Consider the following 16,593-nt stretch of genomic DNA (forward strand, 5'->3'; position numbering starts at 1 on the left):
TAAAACACAAATGGTGTCGTGACCTTATAAGCAACTAAAATTAACCTCTCAACGCAATGAAATTCCATGGATGATTACTTCACTCAAGCCTAACTACTTAATACAATCTGCACTTATTATAAGATAATTATTTACAAGATTATGTAATACATAATAATATAATACATAATAAACAAAAAACAAAAAAAAAGAATTAAAATATCTAAAATAGTATTTTATAGAAATTTTATACTACAAAAGCAAATATATTGAAAATTTAATTAAATTAGAAATATTTTTGAATCTGTTTTGATAATTTCAATAACTTATGTACAAAGATAATATAAAAATGTTTTAAACTTAGTAGATTGAAGTAGAATATTTATATTGTTACTTGTATAAAAAAACACATTTGAAAAAGCCAGTGAAAAAGCCATAATAAAAAGCCTCATTATTTGTAACAAAAGACAGATAAATGCTTAATATTTATTATTTTTTTATACATACTAATCTGTAGATTTAATTTATAAACACTTTGTAAACTAACTTTCTATTTATTCTTAAAAGGGCATATAATGTGAATGACCTTAGACAATTTTATCTTTTCTGATATCATTACTTCATTACACAAAATTATTAATTATTCGACCATAATACAACTATATTACATACCACATATTTATTATTTCAATACATACACTAATTTTTAATTAGTTTTATCCACAAACATTATTTGTTGTAATTCATTTAAAAACATGTAATACTGATATAAAAATAATCCATCACTAAATCAGTTTACTACACTAAATACTTTTTTTATTTAATAACATTCAAATACCTAACACTTATTTAATAGACATTTAACATATTTTTTTCATTTAAAATCTAAAATCTGAGTAAATTTTACTTTTATAAAAATGTTAAATGAAGTCAATGTTTAAAAAATTAAACAATAATTCATATTCTGTGTTAAATATGGGAGTGGGGGGGAAACTACTTTCATGACTGACAAATATTATTTATTTTTGTCCAAAGAAATCTCACTATAGAGGAAACCATAGGAAAATTGATTTAGTGCGTAATAATAAATACAAATTGTATTTTTTTGTTATATAATATTTATTAGTATTTCTTAAATGTTTTAATTATTTAATTCAAAATGTTTTTGTTAATAATTGGAATTAATAAATCCATTTTTTATTTTATTTTATATTAATAAGAATTTGTAAATTGCTCTTATTAAAATGTGTTTAACAAAGTTTAACAAAAAAATTTATTGTTCAACATCAATAAATAGTTTTTCAAAAAGTGAAATATAATCCGGAGATAATTGCTTTAATAATAACATAATTTTTCTACGAATTTGTATGGGTAATTTATAGGGTGTTACGCTATTTTGAGGTTAACTCCGGACAATCTTGAACTTTATATAAAAGTTCAAATTAAGACGAATATAATTTATAGGAAATTATAATTCTTTTCTAACATGTATTGAATATTTTTCTACAGAATTTTAGATTCATTATTTTCAGAAATATTCAAAAAAAATAGTAATTTCTGTCCGGAGTTACCCCATTTTACGGTAATGAGTAAAATATTGATATAATTTGATCAATAAGATAAAACTTAAAAATAATTTTTAACTAATTACAAACATAAAAAGACTTAATTATAAAAACAGAACTTTTAAATCATTGCTATTCAATAAAAGATAATTATGAAAAAATTGTTTAATAATTAATTTAACCACTACCTAATTAATATTAATATTTTTTTTTATTATTATTATTATTATTATTAAGAAAGTGAATATTACAATATGTTTGCAATAAGTAATACATATAAAATAATTATTATCTTAATACTTGTCATCATAAATAACACATTTAATATTAAAAAGGTGGGTGTCGCTCTGCCGTATAAAAGGTTACTGTATGGATGGTGTTAAATTTGAATTCAATGATATAATATCATTGTATAAGAAAAACGATTCTGAGCGAAAACTGTCAGTCAGCCTATGATATTACTAAGTATATTTGATGATATTATTGTAAATAAAGTAATTTATATATAACCTCATAATGTTAAGTGTAGCCGCTGGGTTACTCCTTTTATCAAGCAACTCATGTCAACTTATTATTACTTATAGCTCATATTCTTATTGTAAAAAATCTAATTTACAGATTGTATATATTCTACTAAAAAATAAAAAATAAATAAAAATATATAACCTATTTACATGGAACCTTGTTAAATCTTCAATCCCTAGCTATAAAATGTTCACATTTTATAAATTTTTAACTACAATTTTATGTAATTGTTAAGCTATCATAGTCTATACTAGCGGCTTTTAAATAAAAAAAAAAAAAAAACTACAAAATAATCATTCAATTTTGTCAAAATTCAAACTTTAAATGCTAATAAAAAAAATTGTGCCTATGTATTTTTCAACTCCTAATGTAACATTATATCAGGAGCCTTACATTAAATTTTTACTTTTGACCCCCCAAAGTACCAACTAGATTCACTTTCCTATCAGAAAAGTTACTGTCCAAGAAAATCCAAGCACTTTTACTGTCCTAAAAGGTGATGACAGGCACAAAAATATATAAAAAAAAATACACATCATTGTAAAATCAATACATCCATCGCTTCGCTCAGAAACTAAAATTTCTAGAAATTTTTAACACAAAATAATTTGCATATTTTTGTTGACTTCTATGCCTTTTGTCAAAATTCTAAATTTAAATGCTTTTAAAAAAAATTGTAACTGGATTTTTAATATTTTTTAAATGTCACTGTAACAATATATTAAGAGCCTTGTATTAAATTTTCAAGCTTTTCTACACAACAAATAAAATTTAAAAAAAAAAAATACTACAAAAATTGGAAACTGTAAACAGCTTAAAACAAATCCAAATATTTTGAAAATGTTATCGTGTATAGAAAGTGCTAATATAAAAAACTAGTGAACATTTTAGTATCTTCGGTCTTTTGTTTTAGAGTTACACCAAAAACCAAAATTGATTTTGTCAAAAGCCGATTTTGCATAAAAATTCCTAGTTTTTTTTTCTCGGCACTTTTAAACACTAATGGGAATATGGGATTTTGACCACCCTAATGCACCAACTAAATTCAATTTCCAATCAAACAAGATACTGATGTTGAAAATTAAACCATTAATTCGACTACTTACAGGACCAGCTCAAGCAAAAATAGTGAACTAGGCAAAATCAAATTTTGCCGCCCCTAACAATATAATATTATCAGTATTTTAAAAATGCCGCCCTCTTACTTAAGTGCTGCCCTAGGTGTGAGCCTATGTCGCCTATGAGCCGGGCCTGACTACCTATCGTGAAAACAGACACAAAAAATAAAAAAAAAAGAAAATTTAAATAGAAATAAATACAAATAAATATTGCTTTGCTCAGAATCTATAATAGAACCTAATTTGAAGTACTAAGTAACTTACAAAGTTTTTTTTTTTTTTTTTTAATTTTTTATTAGATGATATACAATCTATACACAAAGGCATAATAAGAATATGTGCTATAATAAGTTTGAACATGAAAAGGGCGAGGGAAAAAGCCATCCAGTGATCGCACTTCCTTACTTACAAAGTAAGAATTATTAAACGTACAAATATTTTTAGTGATTATGTTGTCTATAAGAATAGATGAATATAAATTATAAATCATTGATACAAAAAATAAAAATAAATACATTTTAATTTAAAAAAAACGGTAAATATACAAAATATTTTGGATTATCTAATAATTCCGATATGCATTTTATTTTTAATTTGTTTAAATATTTGTACTGGGTGTTGTATTTTGTTTTTCAAATCCTAGCTTGGAATGTATTTCATTGACTCTGCAAAAGTTTTCACCATAGTACCTACAACTTACAAGTGTGGCTATAATAGCCTCTATTGAACACAGTAAATTGTTGTACCTACGTATTTGATACTTCTATCTCTATTGATGTAAATGCCTAAATACAAGTTTTTTTAATCTTTCTTTTACATGACAAAAACTGTAATTCAAGTTCCTAATTTGAGTTAGAAAATAATCAAAAACCCAAAAGCCACAATTTTGTTAAGTACTATTTACTGCAAGCACTTAATTTTAATTCATGTAAATTTCCTTGGTTAATTGGATTAATATTATGATAAGAATGATATCTATAAATTCTTATTAGTTATCACTTACTTATTTAACTTCAACTAAATTCATAATAGACTATAAGCTTATGACTAGAAATTCGCTTAACTAAACTGGTGTGAAAAAAAACACACCGGGATGATCAATATATCATGGTGGTTTGAAAATTATAGGTGGTTACTGGTTAATATGAATCATGATGATTAGTATATTATTATACTCTGTTCCATCTAAGAGTGAACCGCTTTTGCGCACGCAGACTGAGCCGCCGAACAGTGCCTGACTTCCCATGCGATCTGTGATTAGCGGACAGTCATTGCTGGCCGTCTTTAGGCGCCCGTGTTAAAACTCTCATCGATGTCCGGAGTGTGGTGGGAATGCGCGGAAAAAATGTGTTTTGGTTAGCCGAATGGTTCACTCTTAGATGGAACATATAGTATATCACAAGTTTAACTGCTACCAATATTTGTATCAATGCAAAGGTTTAATGTTATTCGATGAACCACAAAATTTAACTTCTATTTAAATTAATCAAAGGCAATATAACATTGCATTTGTTTATAAGAAATATCAATTTAATTTAATTCATAATTAATAGAACAACTATTTCACTATTACATACATCATGACTATGGTTATAATGTGAACTATAGTAATTGAATCTCTAGTGGACTATCTGACATATATTGTTGATAGAACCAACTATAATTTTTAATATTGATTCTTATGAATTATAATGATATGGATATGACGTTTAGATGAGGATTTATTAATTCTGCTGAAACTACCAGCTTAGGAAAACGGTCAATATTAATTCCACACTGTTTATAATATATATAAATTAATTCTACCGGATTCAGTTCATATTAAATACCTGTTGATTCCACTAAGTCTCACATTTTTTAAAATGTACAAAAAAATATTAAGTATTAATATACAGAGGATTTTTATCATAATTTTATCATAATTCATGAATGACAAATCACTCATTATTACAATAACTATTAAAATAATTGAAAATGTTAGTTTACATAATACTGTAAGAAAAAAAAAATTAAATATTTCTTAAAAAATTGAATTTTGTATTGGTATCATATTTTAAGTTTTTTATTTTTATGTATATTTTAAAAAATGTAGGTACTCAATAGGTACTTAATATAAACAGTGAACCAGATCCGGCAGAATCAATATTATAAACATAGCTGGAGGAATCAATACTATATCGGCAGAATTGATAGAAGCCTGTTTAGATCATCTATGATAATTTTACTCTACTATTTTCTATTTTTCTTTGTATTTATGTAAAATGTATGGGTAGTTCAAGGCAAAATATTAAATATGATCTTCAAAATTAAAATAGGAATATCTTTAAAATCCATTACATAATATTATGTTCTGTTTATTAAAAATGTTATAATATATTATCACAATTTTTAATAGTCATATTTAAAAAAAAAAAACAATTTTACTATGGTTTCAAATAGTAACATTTTATTTTTTATGCATAGAATATATATACCATACAACAGAAACTAATATTAATTACATAATAACACCTATTATACAAGTCTATTTTGTACCATGAGATATAATATAGAATTTAATAAAAATAAATGATGCATTTTCTATGGATTTAGAAAATATTATATGTATAATTGCATTCAAATTGTATTAATTTAAAAAAAAATGCAGAAGTCTATAAGATTTGTATAGGTACTTGTAAAATTAAAACATTGTAATCTAAAAATGTAGGAACATAATTTAACAAAATATTGCAACTCATCACCAAAGATAACTTAATAATCATAGCATTCCCAAAACTACATATCCCTTCCACCAATGCCCATGCCCAAAAAAATAAATAGATGTTACGAAAATAAAAAAGTAATAATAAAATATGCTTTACTTTCCCTATTCCAAAGAACTAAACTTTTATTTACTTCTATGCTCGTTGATTATATATTTTTAATTAGGTCCAAACAGAACATAATATCTTCTTTAAAGCCCTAAAATGTTTTTACCAAAACTTACTTAGCTTTTTGAATATCTTCAGGAATTTTTTTTATTTTTTCATGTACAGACAGTATTTCGGATAGCAGTAAATCAAACCATGCAATTTTCTGTATTAAAAAAATATAATTTATATAGGACAATTCACTTTTATTTTGAGATTATGATTATAATAATAATAATTATTATAAATAATGTTTCTCTACCTATTCGAAAAATACAATAGGTAGTCTTCGAGAAAACATTAAATATTATAGTACAATTTTGTGTAGATGGGTACTTACAAAATCGTTTTTAAGTTCATTTCCCACGATGCTGTTGCATTTCAAGTAAGCCTCCCAGAATATATGTATTTTTGACGGTTTTATAGGTATTGAATGGTCCATAGGTTTGTAATTATTGTGGAAATCTGTATAATAAGAAACAACAACAAACCTTACATACTTAGGATCGATAATACAACAAACGCGGTGTGCCCACTCACGAAAGTCGAACAAACAATACGAAAAAGCATTCAAAAAACATAATGGAAACAGATCAAACATGTACAACCGGTCTTACGTATCTTACGTAACAGTATTAAAATACAAATTATCAACTATAATAGTATAATATATATATATATATACAACATACCTACTCGGGACGACCGACGGGACATTGGAGAATACAAAATTCCAGTTATTGGCGCGCACTATCACCCATCAGTCATCACGTGACCAAGGTTTTATCAACACTACTGTCTACCGCCTACAATCACGGAATACTAGCGATCTGGAGGACGACGTCCCGTCCCGTACGTTCTCCCATTAATTTTTGACCGAATAGATCGATATTATTATATGTAGCACGGAATCGATTAGTTTTTTTATTAATCGATAGCGTTCAACGTTGTATTAATGTATAATACTGTATTATCGGGATATAATTAATGTATAATAATGTTTTATTGCGTATATTGCGATAACCCGCCGGCAACAGCCTGTAGACGGTCTAATTATTTATATTTATTATATAATTTATAACAAACGTTATTGCCAATTGGGTGATTGATGTAGGTACCTAATCTGTACAACTTCCTCTACAAGACCGTCATAGGTATATAGTTCAATTAGTCGGTATAAAATACCTATGTAGAATAATATTATTTTAATCTACAGAGTAGGTAGGTACAGTATAATCTAAAATTTAAGAGGATGTCAGCGCACTATTTGTTTTCTCTCTCTCTGACCCACGCGCAACATAGACAAAACGCATTTGCGCAGAATCGTTTTTTCTATGTTTTTAACTAATTTTAGAGTAAAATCACCCATTACAAAAAAAAAGATAGAAAATAATATTTTAGAGGGAATGACATATCGGTTTTATATTTCATTGTTATTTGACTTTGTATTCGACTTTCAAAATAAACAAAAAAATTTTGTAAATTTAAATTATGTTTAAATCGTTTTGAAACAATATTTAGAGAAATCGATATGTCATTCCCTCAAAAATATTATCCTCTATCTTTTTTGTAATGTGTGATTTTACTATAAGATTACTTAAAAACATAGAAAAAACGATTCTGCGGAATTACATTTTGTCTATATTGCGCGTGGGCTAGAGAGAGAAAACAAATAGTGCTCTGACATCCTCTTAATATTCATAATTTTGAAATATTATAACATTATCGTTTTTTTTTTCAATTTTATAATTAAACAAATACACTATCTAACTACACGATTTAAATAAATTCCAAAATACATAGGTACAAAAGCCAATTATATTGAAGCGCTATCTTTGTTCACTAAAAATATAGTTAATTCCATATTATTTTGTCTACTTTAGCCTTTAGGATTGAGGATAACCCTTGTTTAAAAAATAGATATTATAATAATATAAGGTAATCTTTCGAATCGATTACAATATTGTACGGACGTACAGGCACGTACGTAACGTATACTACGGAGATATCTATCGATTGTTATACCTAACTAAATATCAATACTTATGCATGGCTTTAGAACAGAGGTCAAAACTAAATACAAAGTACGATGATATAGAAACCTTATATAAGTCAAACCTTGTGTTCAAATTGTTTGATACTTATATAAATATTCTGTAATATGCCAATCAGTAGATATATATTTTAACATCATATTAAGTATAATTATAATATTATACAGGTAATAAAAATATATTAAAAATAATTTAACACAATTTAAATAAACAAAATATATATATTAAATAGGTACCTCCTAATGGTTAAATTAAGTAAATCAATATTAAGGTCATTCGTAGAAAAACTATATTATTTATACCTAAAACAACAGTTAAATGTTACCGGGATCTGAATAATGACTATATGGTGAGTGATAAGGATAACATTAATACATTATTATTATAGAAGTGTAATATAAATTACCTATAGCAGTCAAAAATATGTTGCTCAAGTTCACAGTTGAATCTAAATCTCGGTTGTTTACAATAACTGAAGCATTACAAATTCCAAAATGCGAATCTACCGCTGTCGGGAGAGGGGACCGGCTAACCAGCTGAATCCCATTGCCGTATTATTATTTTCTTTTTAAAATAATCATCAAGTTTCCACTGTAGTAAACTAGTAATCAAGGACATATTATTATTATATTCATATACGTCTTAACGGAATAACTATGTGTCTATGTAGCTAACATATATTAAATAAAAAAGAAAAGTAAACTGACATAGAATAGTTCTTCAAACATTTTAAAATACTTAACTTAAGATTCTGAAATTATCAGATGACTGCAAGGGCGCAACTAGGGGCAGCTACGACTTAGCCCCCCCCAAAAAAAAAATATCCCTTATTGATTTAGATATACGCCCCCTATGGGTTACTTTAAATAAATTGTTTTGTAGGATGGCCTGTAGCCCTCCCCCCAGAATTTGTACCCTAGTTGCGCCTATGGATGACTGGAAAAAACAAAATTAAAATTGCCTATTATTATTAAGGAAAACATATTTTTGTGTATATATAAATATTTTATGTTTCATATCAGTAAGAACTATGCTTAATCTATCTTTTATAAGTAAGCACCTAATTTATATTTCAAACCAAATCTTGTGAATTGTAACTACTGAGCGTAATAATTATTAATATTCAAGCCCCCCCTCCGATTTAAAAATCCTGCGTACGCCACTGATCTACCGCATGTAACCGTAGATATTTACGAGTACCTGAAATTAGGTAACTTCCTGCCTTCTAGCAATAAACCTCCAGTTTCAGATTGCAAAGAGGTTTTCAACATTAAGGACATTAAAATATTGAATACTGCAGCTCTTTTTAAAACAAGTAGGTGCATACTTAAGAGTGGTTCAGACCCACGAAACTTGTAGGACTTACTGAGTGCTCTATTGTTTTTTCATGTATCTACTCATAAATAATATAATATTTTCTTAAGATTAATTATCCAACTATAAGTATATATAGTAGATACCTTTGATTGTCTATTTTCTACAAATTTGTCAGCCCCATCGTCACTCTTTGATGAACTCTGTAGATTTGCTTCCGCAGGTCAGCAGGTGCTTGACAACACACTATAATATTATCGCTTATGAGTTATGAGTTATGACTTATGGTTATCGTTGTTTTGGAAATTGTAATAAACAAGATAAATAATTATAAAGTTAAAAAAGAAACCATTGTGTATAACTGTATAAGTGAATAATATACAACAGTCAATAATAATATTGTAATATTCGTAATACCTATATATATTATATTATTATCGTAAATCGTAATACGTCAATAAATTATAAGTTTTAACTATAGTCTAATAATATAATGTATACCACAGATTGAATAGATAACACCATATATACCGCCTGAACGTCTTGAACCTTAGTCTATAGGTAATAGAACATACAGATATTGAAATATATATAATTATATTACAATACGCCTAATCGCATTAAAATAAAGTAAAAGCACAATAATTACACAAACACTAACAAGTAACAACACGCTGTTGTTTATAATTAAGTCAAGGTAAATAAACACCAGGATTATATAATTTAAATATCCATGGGTAGGCATTAGGTATTAGTATACATATATAATATATTATATATATATATTAGACACGAATATACGAATATAAACTTTATAAACATGAACATGGGAAACAAGAAAATTAGAATACTACATAATACTACATAACCTACGTAATTAGCTACCATTGATTTTATAAAAATTTAATGGTTACGTATTTGTATTGTGCTAATTAGTAATTAGCAGGTACTTAATAATAATATCGATTTTTATGTATAGGTTCATGAACAAATGTAATTTTATCGATAATACCTAATATAAAAGGTATATATGTATTATATAAGTATATATATAATGCATATACATTATAAATTATACAGAGTGTTTCAGTTTATTGTTTAGTAGAAACTTTGAAAATTATTTCATGTCAGAGAAGATGATGAAAATGTGGAATAAAAAACTTATTTGAGGGATTTTTAGAGTACTTACTTTACTCCCGGTTTACCAGTATCTATTTCATATAATAAAAACTCATTAAATTATTGAAATAATAAATGCACTGTACTGTCTGCATTAAAGTAAATATTGTCGCCCCTAAAACCCTTTATTTTGACATGACACTCAAATTTTTGAAAACTCCAACTGTTTTTAACTTTCAACTGTCAGCGAAAATTGTGTAATAAATAAACATAGGGGATTTGGGAATTAATTTTTAGTTAAAATTAAAATTTCAAGGATTTATCATTAAATAACAAAACAGTAATTAAATGCAAACAATAATACGTCATTACTGCATTTTTATTTTAATCAAAAATTTGCTTCACTACGAGATTTTCCGTCTTCATTACTCCAATTTTTATGATAAAAAAATGTAAACCTATTTATCTGCACATTAAAAGAATAAATACCAAAATATAAGCAATATATAATTAGATACAATGGTATCTATAAATATTTAAATTTAAGTACAAACTTAGTATTATTAGGTATACTATATTCATAATATATTATAATTTATATTATTACCTACATGTAAAATATTATAGAATATAATAGAAATATTAAGATCCTAATTTTGGAGCTTAGCAAGAAAACAATTTTTTTGTACAATAACTACAGTACAATATAATATAATATATTGGTTGGCTGAACATTTTTTAGCCTACCTAACTAATGGTTAAAGTACCTTTCAAAAAATAGAAATGACGCCCCCGAATTAAACAATGTAGTATACATACACATATTATTTAATTTTTTTTTATGTTTCCTTGTAACGCGCTGACACTAAGAAGTAAGAACACTATTTAATAAAACTTTAAAAAAAGGCATAGGGGATCTGACCCCCACATACCACCCTTGTATTTCTGACCCTGGCTTGAGCCCCCTCCCCCTTGAAAATTTTTCATATTTGCACCACTGCATGTTAACATGTAAATTGCAAGTGTCATATTATTTAATTTTCAAATAGCTTAGAACTTTCTCTATGACATCCATTTGTTCTACAAACGAAAAAAATGCGTGATTTTAAGTGGAACTCTTTCAAAATTTTTTTTTTTAAATTTTTTGTATGATAAAAAAAAATAAAAATAAAAATTCTATTTTTGGTCTTTAATTTTAGCCAATGGACCTTTAAAAAATAAATATTCTATGACATGAAAGAATATGCAAGTAAAACTATAAAATTCGATGAAATACTGATAGAAATAAAGACATTTTTTACTAAACATATGTTACAGTTCTTTAGAATTTATACTTAGGAAATTGTAACTCGGGATTAATATTCAATAGTGTATACAGATAATAATTCTATTAAAAAAAAACATTAAAATAGAAATTTAAAATATAGACTTTTGGCCGCGTAAAATGACGTTTCAAACCACTGTGCGCCCGTGCTAACTTTCATTGGCGTCCCAGGGCAATAATATTTGGTATATCTAAACATACATATTTTAATATTTAAACATTGGTTGGCCCTTTAAAATGTTACAAATTTGTCCAACTTAGCCCCTAGGGCATTTTTTGAGGGCCCCATTTACCACCCCTCTTGAGTCTTGGCACAGCTCTGCTAATACCTATAAATATCTAAACTATAGGCTGTGGAGTACCCGAGTACCAATCCACACTTTATACAGTTATACACGTCTTATACCTATTATAGGTGTGTATAATATTATATTATACTAGCTGATCCCGCTGGCACTTCGTTGCCCGTTAAATGTAACAATTCTATACGGCTTAAACTTTGTTCAATTCGTTATTTAATATTCGGTGTATGGTGTATGGTGTTCAAAATGTATCTTTACTTTTCTATTGCCCGGAATAAAAATTCTGATTCGCAGCAGTAGGTATATTATCAGGTATAGGCAATCTACCTGCGGTAGATCGCGGACCCCGTGCTGTTTGTACGTAAGTGTATGATTTAACTCTAAAGTATCAAAACTGTACCAAGTTTGTCATTTTTACTTAATTCCATCTACGGATGATTAATATAATCAATTAATACAAAAGCCTAACGCAACCACACTAAAATCCGATGAATAAAAAAAAAATAAATTTAACACTTTTTAAATTAGCCTATTTTCTTTTCAGAGGTCTAATCTACACACAAACATTCATTTTTATCTATACTAATATATAAAATGATAGTGTTTGTATGTTTGGGATAAGCTCCGAAACTACTGAACCAATTTCGAAAATTCTTTCACCAATACAAAGCCACATTCTTTGTGAGTGTCATAGCCCATAGGCTAATTTAAAAAGGGAAGTGACCCCCGGTAGGTGCTCAAACAGGGATTTTGAGATTTGCGATAGAAATTTTTGTTTTTTAATGGTTGCTATGGGTTATATATATAGATAAAAATAATTGTATAGACGTTGTTGTTGTTTTTGGCCATGTCGCCAGGTGTGCACTTAAGAGGCCATAACTCCGGAACCACTTTTTGCACAGCGTACAAACTTCACAGAAACCATCTACATATAAATCTTAATTTACCCTGAAATTTTTATCGAAATTGGTTTGGTGGATCTTGAGCTATAAAATGTATTCAAAATGTACACTTATTTTTATAAAGGTATATAGATAATATTATATCCCCTCTGTATTCCATTTACTTGTTATTATTGTAGGTATTAATAATTAAATAACAGATACTAACATAGTAACATCTATTAATATAATATGTGCAGATCACACATTTCCATTTTCCACAATGAATGAAATGTGTAATTATTAAGCCGCGTCCACACTAGTTGTGCGTCACGTAAGATTTGGTGTGCGGCAAGCACGCTATCCGTTGGCCTACGGATCGCTTGCGACGCAAATTTTTAAACAATGTAATTTTGATCAAGTGTGGACCCACCTTTATATGACGTTAACACGGGAGATAAGATTTTTACGCAATGGCCTCCGCAAATATTCAATAGCGTATAAAACACGTCGGACTTCTTCCAAGAATCGTCAAAATACGTTCTAAATAAATTATATTTATATCAATTTATACAGAATGTCAGATTATCACGATATCTTTAAGCGTGCAGATTATTATAAAATATAATTTCTACATAAAATATTATATTATAATAATATGTTTACCCAAGGTGTATTGATAACGCTATGCCCTACGTGAACGCGGCAAACGCGGCAAAAAACAAAACAGCTTGATTTTTGCCGCGTTTGGAACAGCATGGTCAGAATATAATTCGCCCGCACTCTCCGCGTTCGCCGCGTTCACGTAGGACATAGCGTAAAGTGTCGTCACTCTGGACCCCTATACGTATATACTATACACTCTTGATTGAAAATATTTCCATTATTGTTATATTCTGTGATATTACCACACTTCTATAGTGACCAGAGTGCGCTTCCTGTCCTATGAAGGCTTTGTATTCATACTGTTAAATGCAAAATGTCTTAAAACTTAAGAATTAAAATGCTATTTTTTTTTTTTAAATTGAAATTATATTTACAAAAACATTGAATCATAAAAGGTTTTTTTTTTTTATCGAGTTGGCATAATAAGTTGGAGCCTGTAATTATACATTATATTTGCATTTTAATTATTTGCAATATTTTTTATCGGCCATGGGTGGCATTTTTCTTCGGACAAGTCACGGTATCCGGAGAACAAGTATCGCCATCCCCCACCCGGGCATGGCAGATACCTACGGGTGCTCAATCAAAAATGCTGCCAAACAAAACACACACGTGTTCCTCCCCCTACCGACTTAATAACCTACAGTAAAAAACTAAAAATAGATAATGGCCTCAGCTGCCGGGCTCAAGAGTCAAGATCAATTAAAAAGGGGAAAAAATCATATTATTATTTAACAATATTGTTATATAATGAATTTTTTTTTCAGATTGAATTATATAAAGTAACAAATACCATTTGGTTAATGTTTATTATATTCATTTTTTTTTTTAAATTTTGGATAGTTTAAGGCCAGAAGTAAAACACTAAGCAAATTTTATGAGGTTGTATATAAAATGTAATTATTTATTATTATATTTATTATTTATTATGTTGATTGATGTATGTATTTGCTTTATGCTTATCAATATTTATGTGATACACACATTAAACATTTCATAACATAGGTATCATATTATACCTATCAACAGCTTCTTCAACTTGATAACACTTAAGGGGATGTCAGATTTTTAGCGCACCGTTTATTTCTCTCTCAAACCAACTTACAATCGTATGGGCAACTAGCCATTGTACACCTTGCCAGTGGCAATACGCCAGTATACCCTAGAAACAAGAACCGTCACTGGATTAGTGTTGTTACTTTTAGTATTAGATTATATTTACTTGTTATCAAACTTGAACTCAACCCTTACATACTGAATTATTTTTAATCCTGCGTACGCCACTGCATATTGCAATATACATTATACAATATAATATACAGGGGGGCGGAGTAACCGAGCGTACTAAGACGTCGGTTGCGACGAGCACCGTGCCGGTTCGAATCCCGGCCACGGGCGACACTTCTCTTCAGGCAGTCAGGGGGTCTAAAAACATACGTGTTTAAAACATATACAGTACCCCCCCCCCCCCACCTCACAGTTAAAACCACCCAATGGTCTAAATTGCCGCGGATTAATTAATGAAAAAAAAATTTAAAATAAATATATATAATAAACAATATCCTAGTTCCTAGGCTGACAAACCGTATCCGCTCAAAATCGTTTTCCGTATACAAATATACAATAATGATATTATATGATTGAATTCAAATTTAACACCATCCATTAAAGTCACCCACTTCTAACATACTGTATAGCGGAGCAACTTCCACTTTTTTTTTTTTTTAATTGATCACCCTATTTTATTTAAATCTTGGTAGTTGAGTTTTGGACAAATACCTAGATACCTAACGCTTATAATAATTCGTATTGTAATTTAATTACCAAAGAAATATAACTTTCCCAACACCGGCGGGAGAATGTATTAGACTTTAAGTATGATTAAATATAGCACGAGAACAACAACTGAAATGGAAAACCAGAATAGGTAGTATACATTTTAGATCACATGTAAAAGAACATACGATTCATCAATAGACCGTATGGGTACTACTGTCTACTAATACTAGTACCAGTATACTACTATAGTATTATACTATAGTATTCATAATTAGTGGTATTTTATACCATCTATAGCAATCACCAATATTGTCGACATTCGTCGGCGACGATTAACGGTTTTAATAATTTCAGTGAATAAAAAAGGTGGGTAAGTGGATGTCGCTCTGCTGTACAGTGTTAAATTGTTAAATATTAATATTGATATAATATCATTGGGAATGGGACTTTTCGGCGTGACCGTTTCGGCGATACGGCAATTTACTTATCTGTAACATTGTCTCACCGTACGGCGTGTGGTATAGAAATGTTATCTTTATTACTAGGTATAAGTTATTGTTATTATTACTGCACGATAGTCGATATGGATGACCTGATAATTTTATAATTTTATAATTTAGTTATTTATAAGTGATGTACTTACCTACAGGGACGATCTCAAAAAAAAATCATAAGGAGGTGTATTCTTCAAAATTGCCGACTAGAATTTGAAATTCAAAATTTTTGTTAACTATTAACTATTAAGTTATTTTTAGTTACAATATGCTATACATTTATAATTTATTTATTACCTTATGGTTCAATGTATGTTTAAATTAAATTTGAAGTTGAAACTTAGAAATACCTAACTTATTATTTTTAATTTATACCTATCAGAATGAAATAACATCAATAAACATAATATGAAATAGGTAATAATTATAATTTATCACTTATTATTATTGTTGCCAAATCATTATCTACATTATAAGAATCGTCCTCTTCTATCATAACCTATATAAATATAAAGTAATCTCAATAATTGTATTTGCATAAAGTGTAGGTAGATACCTAATTAT

At 28.0% G+C, this 16,593-nt stretch overlaps 1 protein-coding gene across 4 annotated transcripts in view; it reads right to left on the reverse strand.

Moving 5' to 3' along the window:
- LOC132944474 (lysosomal-trafficking regulator-like) overlaps nucleotides 1–8,681 on the reverse strand; it is a 29,874-nt gene extending 21,193 nt beyond the window's left edge. Inside the window, exons 1-3 of one of the 4 annotated variants that reach the window (XM_061013842.1) lie at nucleotides 8,557–8,681; nucleotides 6,437–6,561; nucleotides 6,174–6,262 (exon numbers count right to left, since the gene is read on the reverse strand). In XM_061013842.1, coding sequence (XP_060869825.1) covers nucleotides 6,174–6,262; nucleotides 6,437–6,538 — 191 coding nt within the window. In that variant the 5' untranslated portion in view covers nucleotides 6,539–6,561; nucleotides 8,557–8,681. Of the gene's footprint in view, nucleotides 1–6,173; nucleotides 6,263–6,436; nucleotides 6,732–6,788; nucleotides 6,925–8,556 lie in introns of those variants that run through there. The other 3 variants (XM_061013841.1, XM_061013840.1, XM_061013839.1) reach the window with 3 other exon arrangements.
- Between the last annotated feature and the right edge of the window lie 7,912 nt (nucleotides 8,682–16,593).

The sequence above is a fragment of the Metopolophium dirhodum genome, chromosome 5 (assembly GCF_019925205.1).
Source record: "Metopolophium dirhodum isolate CAU chromosome 5, ASM1992520v1, whole genome shotgun sequence".
Lineage (NCBI taxonomy): Eukaryota > Metazoa > Arthropoda > Insecta > Hemiptera > Aphididae > Metopolophium > Metopolophium dirhodum.